Source organism: Colias philodice, chromosome 1 (assembly GCF_061535455.1).
Source record: "Colias philodice isolate Cphi_HAF_F1 chromosome 1, ilColPhil1 Martin Lab GWU primary, whole genome shotgun sequence".
Lineage (NCBI taxonomy): Eukaryota > Metazoa > Arthropoda > Insecta > Lepidoptera > Pieridae > Colias > Colias philodice.
Window position 1 is genome coordinate 5,915,868 of NC_143086.1, and position 13,580 is coordinate 5,929,447.

The window sequence follows — 13,580 nt, forward strand, 5'->3', positions numbered from 1 at the left end:
GTTTTCAAAGAAAAACCCGCATACTTCCCGTTCCCGTGGGATTTCCGGGATAAAACCTTGGATTACCTGTGGTAATCCAAGTTACCCTAATATGTGTCCTAAATGTCATTGTAATCATTTCAGTAGTATTTGCGTGAAAGATTAACAAACATATGTATGTATATGTATACACATACATCCATCCTCACAAACTTTCGCATTTAAAATGACAACATTTTTTTTTCATAAAAAAGGATAGTGAATTTTTTATGAAAAAAAAGATGTCAAAACTTTTAATTGATTTTTATTTCAAACTAGCAGCCGTTGTTTTGCCCCACTGTCCCAATAGAAATTGATTCACATATTCCAAACGCCGTGATACAACTTGAAAGCGCCACGGAAATAAAATATGGAGTAGGTACATTTAATTCCACTGGCGCTTAAGCGTCAGAATATTCGCGACATCACTCAACGAATCTAAATCTCAAAGAGCCATATCGCTGTGCTTTCTCAATCCAATTTACGAGAGCGTCTAAGCAAAGTGAGTACGTTAACCGCGCTAAAAGTATACCAGCTGGAGCTGAATGCAAACAATTTATAAGTTGAATGAGTTCCAAAGCGCACTCAGAATATCCAATGAGATATGCGGCCGGTACAAAGCGAACATATCGTGTCGTAGAACACATACTAAAGTGAGGAACATGCACAGATGTCCGACCCGAACGAAACCAAAGCCATACATTAATTAAGGGCCGATTTTTCAATCCCGAGATAAACAGTCTAATAACTACCGCTCGAATAGATTTATTCAATTATTTATCTAACTCATAACGGCTCGCCTATTTTTCAATCGTGATTTATTTGATGAATAACTATCTGATCAAATATTTCCATATTGGCAGCTCTGCTCTCGGAGTGGCGAAACAAACATATTAAATTAGTCAGGTTAGAGCGGAATAGAGTCAACTCTTGCAATTTGTCAACAACCGTCATTATGACTCACGTCAGGAGTGCACTTGTCTTCTATGATTGTTGATTGTTGTTTTGATTCGAGTAAAGAGTTTGGTTATATTTGTGTTTCAATTTATATATTTTACGATGGAAACGACATACTTAAAGGCAGCGTTCGGCAAATTTTCAATGGCATGGTCATCAGTACTATTAAAAACATCAATTTCAATATGATTTTAATTGATAATAATTATATAGAAAGAGGTTTAATTGTTAATAATTCTACGCTCTATGTTATGACATACGAAAATATCCCAAATTTGACGCGTCAGTTGTCAACTCAAACGCCTAACCGTCGAATAGCGCGCTATCTGGCCGTTGGAGCGGCAAATAGATTTATTCCTCAAATAACGTAGTTATTCGATAGATAAGTCCTATTCGTCTATTGAAAAATTGAATATTTTGTTAACTGAAGAATAAAGTCTATCTAGCTGTTTATCTGGGCATTGAAAAATCGGCCCTTAGTGTCATCGTACACGTAACAACTTCCTTGTGATTTTCCAAGGGTTTTCCAAAACTATATCTTGTTCAAGTGAACACGTTTAGTGGTCACACACTATGACAGTATAATGTTTGTTGGATTAACTATGACAAACTTATTTTTGTCTTTTCCATGCTGTACGCATGTATAAAAATGTATTATTATTTATTTTTTATTTAGCTCGCGGCACACGCACCTGTATTACACCATGAATTTATAAAGGTGTAAAGACTATCTTAGAATGGTGCAAATGAGAACGATATCCTTGTTTACTAAGGAATATATTCCTAGACAAGACTTATGTTATGCTATTCTTTTTCTCACATTATCGTCACCTTTGCATAGTTTGATAAGAGAATAGCACTATAACGGGTCTGTGAGATAAATCGATGGGAGTTAAATGTGATCTTCAAGTTTGTTTCCTGTCACCTAGTTCGTGACGAGTTTAGCTCACTTGATACCATAGATGTAAATGATCTGGTTTTATTTAACTCAAGGTTTACGTTATAAGGCATAATTTAAATAATAGTAAGCACAGATCTTCTATAATTTCCAGTTAATTGAAATGAGGTCTTAGTATGTATTTTCATAATTAATGTTATAAAAATTTAACTCCTGTTAAATATAAATAAAATTTAAAAGGTCCGTTCTTCTTCATTATACAATGAAAATATTTTTTTTTCTCAATTAAAATTATATCTGGTCTTATGAATTCAAGAAACCAGACGTAATGTTATTTATGTTGCTGTAAAATATAAACATACTAGCGACCCGCCCCGGCTTCGCACGGGTGCAATGCTGATACTAAATACACTACAGAAAAACTGTGAACGTTGTATATAAAAACATAGCGGCCCGCTCCGACTTCGTATAGATAGCCTGGCGGCCGGCCGGTACCGCCGCAAACGCTACGTCCCGCAATTTTTAAATCTGTAATATCTTCGAAAATATTCACTTAAATCATACGGTGTAAAGGGCCATATAGATCTATATTAAACGAACAATGTATTCAAGGTATTTAATTGGTTAAGGATTAATGCTGTATTGGTTAAAATCGCATCGAAAATTAGCCATTATTTTTCGTAAAAAGTAAATGACAAAAAAAAAGTTATTGTGGGTTATCCATAAGAGATAGACATATACCATCGCGGACTTTTCTATAGACCTTTTCAATGTGTATAATACTTAGTACATTATTTTGATAAAACTCGTAGGGTTCAGCCTGCGTTTGCAATGTAAGCGGAAAAAATGTAATTTTTTACGACATCACTTTAGAAACCTCAAAAATAACAGTACTTATCCACTATTTAATGGATGTTATTATACATATAAACCTTTCTCTTGAATCACTCTATCTATTAAAAAAAACCGCATCAAAATCCGTTGCGTAGTTTCAAAGATTTAAGCGTACAAAGGGACATAGGGACATAAGGACATAGGGACATAGGGACAGGGAAATCGACTTTGTTTTATACTATGTAGTGATTCAGTTTTGCATAACTGTTGTCCGTTTTAATGCATTTTATTACTTAACGTAGAAGAAAAACCCTTCTTGAAGTAGATGAAATATTTTTCCAGAAGTTGCATCACGTCTCATATTTCAAGTTGCACTATTTCCGTCCACATAAACAAAAGAACTTGTTGAATACATGCGCTGTAAAGCGCTGAACCGAACACAACTCAACCCTGCAACGCACCCACTATTCCCCCCCCACAGCTATACGAGAACCACTCGCACTCACCTTGCAGGTCAGTCAGCACGACGCGCCCGTCGTACCCCGCGGTGAGCAGATAGAAGCGCACGCTGCGCACGTCGCTCAACCCTACAACACACTCCCCACAGCTACACATGAACCTTACCTTGCAAGTCAGTCAGCACGACGCGCCCATCATACCCCGCAGTGAGCAGATAGTACGCGCCGGGCGAGAAGCGAACGCTGCGCACGTCGCTCGAGTGCGGCGCGAACCGCTGCAGCGCGCGCGACCCGCGCACGTCGTGCAGCGCGCACGAGCCGTCGTCGTGCCCGCATACTAGCAGCCGCCCGCTAGGGTCCACCGCTAGGGACGCTACCGCTGAGCCCTACGTAAAATAATAATAGTTAAAAACAACTAAAAAACACGCTTTTTATAGAAAACCGAACTAAAAAATAGAAAATTTTATCAAATTTGTGTATTGTCATCGGTCCTCAATAAATCTACAAAGTTTGAACGAAATCTGGCCGTTTAAAGTGGGTCAAAATCGCGCCCAAAGAAGTTGGTTACAAACAAACATACAGGTGAAGCTAATATAAAGCGTGTAATAAAAAATTGGTTGTTTGTAAAGTAGGTTTACGATCGAGATGTTTACGTGATAACGTCTTATTGGTGGCAGCGCTCGAGATGAGACGGGAGATCGGTCCGTCTCTCTCTCGTTATACCTGCGATCGCGCTCGTGAGGTTTTGGTGTGACACAAGTTTCTGAACATGTCACCCGACTAAAACGATTTTAAAAACGTTATCGCGTCAATACATAACACATCAATAGGATTGATCGTCACTATCAACTAGGCAACTAGGCAAAGCATCGCCTCCTTGGTGTAGTGGTTTACGCGTGAGCGTAGCACCGAGGGGCTCTGGGTTCCATTTCCGGTGGAGACGAAGAAAAAAAAAATGTCTCGGTCTCATAGGACACAGAAGGTTGATCACCTACTTGTCCCTAAAGAAAATCGATCAGTGAAACAGGTGTATAATGTATTTGCCCCTTACCCCACTAGGGGACATGGGACTTCATTTATCAACAAAGCATAGTCATAGTAAAAGGACACTGCACTGGCCGGCAAGATTTAAGATGGTTTAGGCTATAATCCAGTGCGCTGGCCAACTGAGTGCGGATACGCACTTTGCCAGCGTACTGGATGTTGAACTTTTAAATTTTTAAGCTTATAGGATAAAAGTAAAATTGTCAATCTACCAAGCTACTACTCTCCTACCTAAATAGAAAATATTTTGATGTAGGTCATCAATAACACTGGAATTACGTACAGATAATTATAAAATTTCCCCATAAAGAGCATTCAATGACAAAATATACCAAAACCGCTTGATACATCCCTATTTGATTTGATAAATATAAATTGTTTTCCGAGAGACAAAACATAGCATCAGGGTTCAATTATTTCAAATCGAATAGGAGACGCCCCCTTCCAGCGAACTGGTGAAAATTGGCTTCATGTTATTACTTCGACATCCGGAATTATAATTTGCTTATTTCCTTTCGGGTAGACCCCAATGATATTATATATAGAAACAAGAGGTAGATACGTCATCAACGCACCAAAACTGATTCCGTGAATTGGTCCTATTTGGGACCAATGCAATCAGTCAGATTGTCACCGGTCCCAGTGAGCGCATGTGCCTATAGGTACATTAAAGTTGTCGAAAATGCCTTCCTATGTGTTCAGAAAGTGCACGTATTCGTGCAAAAAAATAAAGAAAGATAAAGGAATATCATATCACAGCAAAATATATTAAATTATTACAGTATAAGAGTAAAAATAACAATTTACAATTCTTTATTAATGACACTTGCTTGACACGTGTATTGAAATAATGAAAGGGATAAAACATTGCTTCAATCACTAGTGTGACAAAGCTAGCGTACACTGTGTTCAAAGATTATCATGTAGATACGATTATTGAAAATAGAACGGTTATTTTATTAATTTCGATTTGGGTAAATACTTGATTAATTTTACATTTAAATCCACACAGTGCATATAATTAACAAATATATCTATTTATTATATATACAATGAAATCGTGATGGCAAAAATGTTTGTTTGCAAAAATGATGTTAAATATACGTATACATTGAAGAAAAGATTATCGCTACTGACGAAAAAGGCTATTTGCTTTTCTGTAAATAGCTATTGAACATAAATTTTATTTGTGTTTTAGATAAAAAAGGCTTATACTTCAACCTTTCTATTATTTCATCCTTTTTTTTCATCTAGGCACCACTATTATTATAATTATCCTACAAGTTGGAATTTAATTTATTTAGTTTAATTTATTTATTTATACATCTTTGACTTACAGTACAAAACATACCAAAACGCACAAAGATAACAATTATTACAAAGTCTGACTTAAAAATAAGGTACAATTAGAGACAAACGATACAATATTAACATTAAATAGGTCCACTTCAGATTTAGCACGTAAAAATTTATTTAACAAATTGAGTGCATGATGGGTGGGTGCACTCCAAGCGGCTCGCGTCCGGAGCAGGCTCTCCGCGAACAGCGGACGCGAGCGCCACTGCACAGAGCAGCTCGGTGCCCACACACCACAGGCCCCCAGTGCCACGGGATTGTCAATTTTGCTATTTAACAGCAGATAATAATGAACCATAAGCGCGCGCTCGCGTCGTAGCTCGAGTGTATCCATTCCAACCATCCCCGTAACGTACAAGGATGGATATAAGTAGGGATAATATCCATACATCTTCCGGAAAAGGCATCTTGAGAACTTACGTTGAATTTTTTCAATCATTAACGTGTAAATTTTTTCATGCGGGCTCCACACGATAGCGTTATATTCAAGCTTACTACGCACAAACGCATAATAAAGGCTAGTGATAACAGTTTTGTCATTAAAACGAGCAGTCTGCCTAAAAATAAATCCAAGGGCTTTATATGCATTATGACATAAATCAATTATGTGGTCATTAAAACTTAAGGAACGATCGAATAATACGCCTAAATCACGAATCGAATTCTCTCTAGCTACAATCTTATCCAAAACTTTATAGTCATAGAGATGTGGGGATTTACTCCTAGTAAAAGTCATTACTTTACATTTTGCCTCATTAAGATCTAAACGGTTCATTTTACTCCATTCGCAGACGCTATTTATATCGTTTTGTAATGCCTGACAATCCTCAATACTTCCTACAGCCAAATATAATTTTAGATCGTCGGCAAACATAAGACACTGGGAAGAACTAATAACATCTGGAAGATCGTTGATCATTACCAGAAATTGAGTAGGTCCGAGGGTACTGCCTTGACTGATACCAGAATTGATGGCATATGGATCTGAACGATAACTACCAAGTTGTACAAATTGAAAACGATCCCGGAGGTAGTCTGCAAAATATTTTACCAGCCTGGGAGTGAAACCAATCATAGAAAATTTGCGCAAAAGGACGTCATTATCTACGCGATCGAACGCTTTCTTAAAGTCGAAATAACTGACATCGATTTGTTTTTTCCGATCTAAGTTTTTAGAAGCGTAGTCAACGAAATTAATTAAATTTGTTGATGTTGATCTACGGGCACGAAAACCGTGCTGACAATCTGATAATCGACAACTTATTTGTTGTGAGACGTGATTATTTAAAATAATTTCTAGTAGTTTAGCAAAAGTAGATAGCACCGCGATAGGTCTATAGTTCTCAATGCTCACTTTGGAGCCACTCTTTGGAACCGGTGTAACACGCGAAGTTTTCCATACGGTAGGATACGTATCAGTTTGGAGAGACAAATTAAATATGTAGTGAAGAGGTACAATAAAAATTGATATACAGTCTTTAATAATGAACGGCGGTATATTATCCGGACCTGCTGCCGAATGCGGTTTAAGGCGCCGAATTGCAAGCTTTATATCAGATTTTGAAATGTAATCTATAGAAATACGTGATGAAGCGACGCCGGATACAAGCGAAGCTTCCTTATAATCAAGTTTTGGTTTTTCATTTAAAAATACTGATTGAAAATATTTAGCGAATGCATTTGCGGCGTCAATACCACTTACTTTAACACCATCATAGTCATATTCGATACGCAACTTACTAGATGACCGCTGCTCCTTTACAAATGCCCAGAATTTCTTGGGATCGTCTTTAATGTTGGTTTCAATTTTTTTTATATGGTTCTGATAAGCCTGATTGATAAGTATTTTTACTTTACTTCTATAGTATTTAAACATTTCAAGGTTATACTGTAGACCAAACTGCTTATATTTTTTTAAATTAAAATATTTAATTTTTATATTAGTAACAACTTCCGTAGTGAACCACGTCGGATAAGTATATCGTGAACTATTCATAGCATGTCTCTTTTTTGGGACGCATTTATTGAAACAATTAAATAATTGTGTGTACAATCTATCTACGGCACTATTTACACTAGTACAGGAATAAACGTCATCCCAACGCAATGATTGTATGCACGCATATAATTCATTATAATCTGCTTTACGGAAATTCCATTCATTTAATTTACTACCAGACCGTACACATGAATCGTTTATATTGTAAGTCCTTAAATATGCTAATTTCACCAACAGAGACGGATGATAACTGTCAATGGGGACAAGTGGTGGTGTGTCACTACTTACCTGTAATTCCCTGCTACTGGCATTACTTAATACAAGGTCAAGAATTCCACCCATCTTATTCTTAATAGTATTATACTGATGCAACTTACTGAAGGAAATCATATTATTATATTTATAAATAACATTTTTTGATGCTGAATTTAAGTTAAAATCGCCAAATATTACAATTTTATATGATGAGAAACGTGTACTTAATTCTTCTAATATTTTAAAAATATCATAATAAATGTCCTCATTAGAACCAGGTGGTATATACAACACACACAATAACATTTTAATGCCATTGCGTTTTACCGTGGCTACTGTAATTTCGAGACAATCAGTACAACTACTTATGTAATTTTTAACACAAATATTTTTTATATTATAACAATTTCGAATAGCTAACAATACACCACCCCAACCTGAATCATTGCACCGATCTTTACGCAATACAACATAATCGTTTGGAAACAACTCTGAGTCACACACACTACTATTTAAAAAAGTTTCAGTTAAAGCATAAACATCGTATTGTTCACTTAATATAGAATTCTTACATACATCTAATTTTGTGCGCAAACCACGCACGTTTTGATAAAACATACAAATAGTTTTTAATTTAGGAGTTTTGTGTCGTTTTACGGTTGCGAAATCCACTACGCCATGGCTTTATGTGCACATCCTCCGCCCAATGAATAGGCGACATATAAGTGTCCAAATTTTTTGTGGGAACTGTCAACTTAAAGGATGCATAGTCACCACGCGAATTCAATTGTTCCACCAAACATTTATCATTTGGGCAAATACATAACAAATGTTTTATAATTTGTTCGACTGTAGTACCTTTTTTTAAATAATAGATATGCAAGTAACTTTTACGTTCGGACGCCTCCAATGACGTCGAACCGGGCGCGGCCGTACCACGAGCTACATTTCTCGCCTCACGTCGAACTCGACGAGGCCTCACGTCGACCCATTCCGTTGTAGCCCCGACTCCGTTACGGTCGTCCGAACCATTGGCATCTACGAACGCGTCTTGCGAGTTCTGCGTGACTTGCGTAGCACACGTAGTAGGGGTGATCTCGCCGTCAGTGCCGCTCGGCGGGGACGCAGATGCGAGCGGCAATGTCTTCTTCCCTGCTCGCACCTTGGGCTTCGCGACGTTGATAGTCGTAAGCGCACGAAGACGAGCATCGCGAAGTGGCCGCAGCTTAGAGTTACCCTCTTCATCATCACACTTTTTATTTGGTGAACTCAAATGTACCGTCGGTTCTCGCATTTGTTTACTTTCAACAAAATCTTTTATAATCAAATTCTGTTCTAGAATAAGCGTTTCTAGTGAAGTTACTTTATCTTGCAGATGTAACACAGTCTTATTCAACTCACGAATAACATTTTCCAAAGTTTTGTACGACATATTCACAGATTTTATTTTTTAAAGTAACAGCTGAGCGAATGCGTTAACCCTTGCAAGCGCGCGGGGGAACTCGAATGATGACCTTGTACGGGTTTCGGGAACTGCCTTGAAACGAATAGCGTAAGATCGGTCCTTATGGAGTTCTATAAGGAGGACTATATGCAGTATGCTCAGCAGTGGGTGATTATCGGGTGAAATGATGATGACTTAAACGAACACCACAGCTAGTAATAAATACTTAATACACTTATATCTCCAAAAAAGTTTTTTATTTTTTTTTTCATTTTAATACGACATCATAATAATCATAAAATAGTAAATGAAATTGTCACATTTATTTACTTGTGCAGGAAACCTAACATCTATAACATTGAACCTTCTGTGTCGTTTATCTATGCCAATTACCATGGCAACTATTTGTTTATTTATATTTAATTGGTGAATTCTTATGACTTTTGCTTACACCTGCGCGGAAGTGACAAACTATCTTTGTCTTTTTTATTTATATCATTTTATTAGAGCCATCTCTCTTATACAGTCTGTCAATGTAATAAATTAAGTAAAATGAAAATTGTATTTGTGTGTGCCTGACACTGCATATGAAGCATTTTTTTTGGATATATTGTGAGTATATAGCGTATCTATACATAAAATATCATTGGTAGACCCCTTCTCATATGAACGACAAACGAATATAAACATAAGTGGGGGCAAATCACATTCTGTCGTTCTAGAATTTGTAAAATAACTATGCTCACATAGTTAAACAATCTTAGTTTTATTTTAATACACTTAGTTTAGAATATAAAATATTTTGCAATGTTATTTTTAAAGAATTAAAAATGTTCGGAAAAATCCGGTAACTTAAATGTATTTTTTTTTATATCTCTCATGTGAATTCCATCTCGTATGACGTATACGAATTCCATTTTCAGATACAAAAAAATAAACGAAAACAATTTTCACAAATGGGCTTACCGAATTCCATCCTGACAATCTAAGTATCCAGTAACTATTCTAGTTATCCCATTTTATGTCTTTATATGATTTTGTACATTTTGCCAAGCAACCTAACATTGATTGCTCATGCTCAATTCAACACATCATCGTACATCCCATTAAATTTTTCGCCCCGATAAAGCTAACACCGTACAATTTCTACATCCTAAAAGAGCAAATGATATCCTATTTAACATTTTTTTCGTACATTCCCATAAATTATTCGTTATTTTTAGAGTAAAAATACAATATATTTAAAGTTACACTACAACTATATCTCTTCTCCAACTTCTTTACAAAAATCTCTTCCAACTCTTCCAGTCTTCTTGTTTTTTTTTTCTAAATAATTTTTCATTTCAATTAACAGGACCAATCAAAACATATCCAAAAGCCTCGAAAACCGGCCATATACAATCAAAAAACTCACCTTTCCAGGAAGTCCAGCTGGCGGCGAGATCACATTCACGCAGCCGCCGGTACGCAAGTCCCAAAAGCGGACCGTCTTATCCTGACTGCCTGATACGAACATCGCACCTCCCCAGTTATATAGCGATAGCACGTGGCCAGAGTGTCCACTGAGTGCCTGGACAAACGAATATAGGTCTTAAAACAACGTAACACGGCTTAAATTCAGTTGCAACAAGTTTGCCTTAAAGCAAGATCGATTATTTCTTAGTTGTTGATTAACAAATACTTAAGGAGGGACGGTCTGTCTTATTTTGACTACTCGATACGAAGATGACTCGTCTGATGGTAAAGAACAAAGTTCATGAACATTTGCAGAAGTTGTAAGGCTTTCTAATGATGTAAGATTGATTGGAGTCTGATACAGGCGGAATAATGTAGAATTCAAATGAAAATCGTTACAGAAACAGCTCAACGTTGTGAATAAAATTTTACAGGATGCATGGTAACGAATTAAGTGCAAAATTGAGTATAAAATTTTCCAGTAAACAACAAGAGAATAAGCGACTCCATGCCCTGAATAAACAACACGGCCATAATCGTAGAATTGTCCTATATAAATTTCCCAATAAAGACTTGTGCTTTCAGGTACCGCATAAGCGCATTAACAAAATTCTTACGGCATGATAAATTCTGCACTCAAGCGACCTGGGAATTTTGTGCAACATGTAGCTTAAAAGCGTTGAAATGGCTTGCAGTATAGTATACTATAGTGACTATAGTATATGTACCTGAAATGTTTTTCCTGTAGCGCAGTCGGTTACGTATATTTTGCAATCGCCCGCACCGCCGCTCACTAGGAGGCTGGTCTTGTTCGAGGTGTCCTCTATGAAACATACGTCTCGTACTGTGCCGTCGTGCATTGTAAGCTCCACCTAGGAATAATTAATCATAAGTTGGCGTGGTAGTGATCAAATATTGTGTAGACTTTCGATGTTATATCTTGAAGAATATAGTTTCTTTGAATTCTTGAATTCAGTTTTGGGTAGGTAATCAGAGTGGATTAGGAAAACAATAAAAACAGAGACTTCACTAAACATGGTAAAAACTACAAAAATGTTAAACATTACAGCGCAACCTAGCCCGCCAGTTAATAGGAATCGAGGGAAAAGTCTTTATTTCTTTAGAAGAATAGACATTGTGTTTTATTAGGTCGATAAAAGGACAAGAAAGTAAAAATATACTTTTACGTCTGCAATAAAATATTATTTAAATCTAAAATTTCCAGACAAAATACGAACAGTGAAGTCAAATATTCAAAGCTTATGAAACTCATCAAAAACCGTTTTAATAAAGTTCGTTTGCGACAGAAAATAAACTCTAATGTTTAATACCGTCAGTCAAGTTAGGCATGAAATAACAGACTACGCTTAGTGCTTATGACATGATATTACCAAAGTTGGTTATTACTTCGTTTTAAATGTACAGTAAAGAGACGCAACGGCTCGAATATTATACGAAATGGTTATTAAAATGATAATAAAAAGTCAAATAACTGCCATTCTTCATCGACACATACGTATGCATAACTAATATACAATAGAACATAAATAATAAGATAAATTATTGTAACGTTGTCTATGTGTGAAGCAAACATTGCTAAGACATAACCGTCAGGAACAATGAATGCTGTATTAACTTCAACAATAGTTTGAGTACCAAAAATAAAATATAATACCAATCAATCAAATAGCAATTTCTTACATAACAATCACTTCAAAACTATTAAACACCATTCTACATACTGAAAATGAATTCTATATCAAAGACAATAAGTTCGTAATTTGGGAAGCGCTTGCAAAGTCACATTGACACTACTTTCAATATTAAATTTTTATTTGCAATAAAATAACCGTAAAGATTACAACTTAATAGATACTAGCTTTAACACAGAACTTCGCTCGAATAGAAATCAGGTCGCACGCAAGAGACGCGCTCGAGACAAGTCTCTACGCATGTGCAGTAAATACAACATCCGTAACTAAAGTATAATGTAGAAATCAAATAGACACACATACATCAATGTAAGAATATAATTACATTAAAAAGTTATTTATTTAAACAAGTGTTATAGGTAAGTATAAAAATAAAACAAAGACATTCGTTTTTCACGTGTATTTCTGTCGATGGAATGAATAAAATAAAATTTGTAGTATATTAGGCATGTAAATTTTAAAGACGGTTGTCACGTTTAAATAGTTTTTGTCTCTTCAATTTTAATATTATGTAACGGTAGATATCAATCAAACCAAAAAAAATCGAGTCACGGAAAACGCCTACAGTTTCTCGTCATCTATAGACTACTATAAGTACAAAAATTTACTTTAATCTTTATACCTTGATTTCTAACGCAGGATTAATAAAAACCAGCCAATAAACCGTTGTAATACATCAAAATGGAAGGAATTCTTCGAAATTAATTAATGAAAATAGACGAGACATATATAAGTAAGAAAAAAGTACATTACATTGAAGAGTCCTATCGCATCTAGTATTTGGGTTACTCCAATTACATAAATTGGTCTATAATAAAATTACACTAGAGTGAAGTGAATTGCGCGGAATGTTCGAGGCTTGTGTTGAAATGTTGAACGCGAATAATTTCAATGCTACATTTCTGCAATACATAAATAATAATTGCGTTAAATATTTTATATCCTATAGGACATGCAATTAATTTAATAATGCTTTAATAATTATTATAAAGGACTATTCTGTCTAATATGCGATGTTAAAAAAGTTTGTAGTTTTGGTCTAAGTTGCATACCGACATTTGAGATATTATAAGAACAAAAGCTAATGTTGATATATTTTATTTACTGAACAAAACTGTATAAAGTCTTAATCTATCAAAAATTGAAAGAT

The 13,580-nt window shown here is 35.7% G+C and overlaps 1 protein-coding gene across 1 annotated transcript in view; it reads right to left on the reverse strand.

Annotated features, from left to right (window-relative positions):
- The window catches only part of LOC149491136 (WD repeat-containing protein 47), a 64,827-nt gene that overhangs the window by 6,309 nt on the left and 44,938 nt on the right, over positions 1-13,580 (reverse strand). Inside the window, exons 7-9 of the mRNA XM_089702285.1 lie at positions 11,447-11,590; positions 10,678-10,833; positions 3,332-3,551 (exon numbers count right to left, since the gene is read on the reverse strand). Of these exons, the coding sequence (XP_089558411.1) occupies positions 3,332-3,551; positions 10,678-10,833; positions 11,447-11,590 (520 nt within the window). The remainder of the gene's footprint in view (positions 1-3,331; positions 3,552-10,677; positions 10,834-11,446; positions 11,591-13,580) is intronic.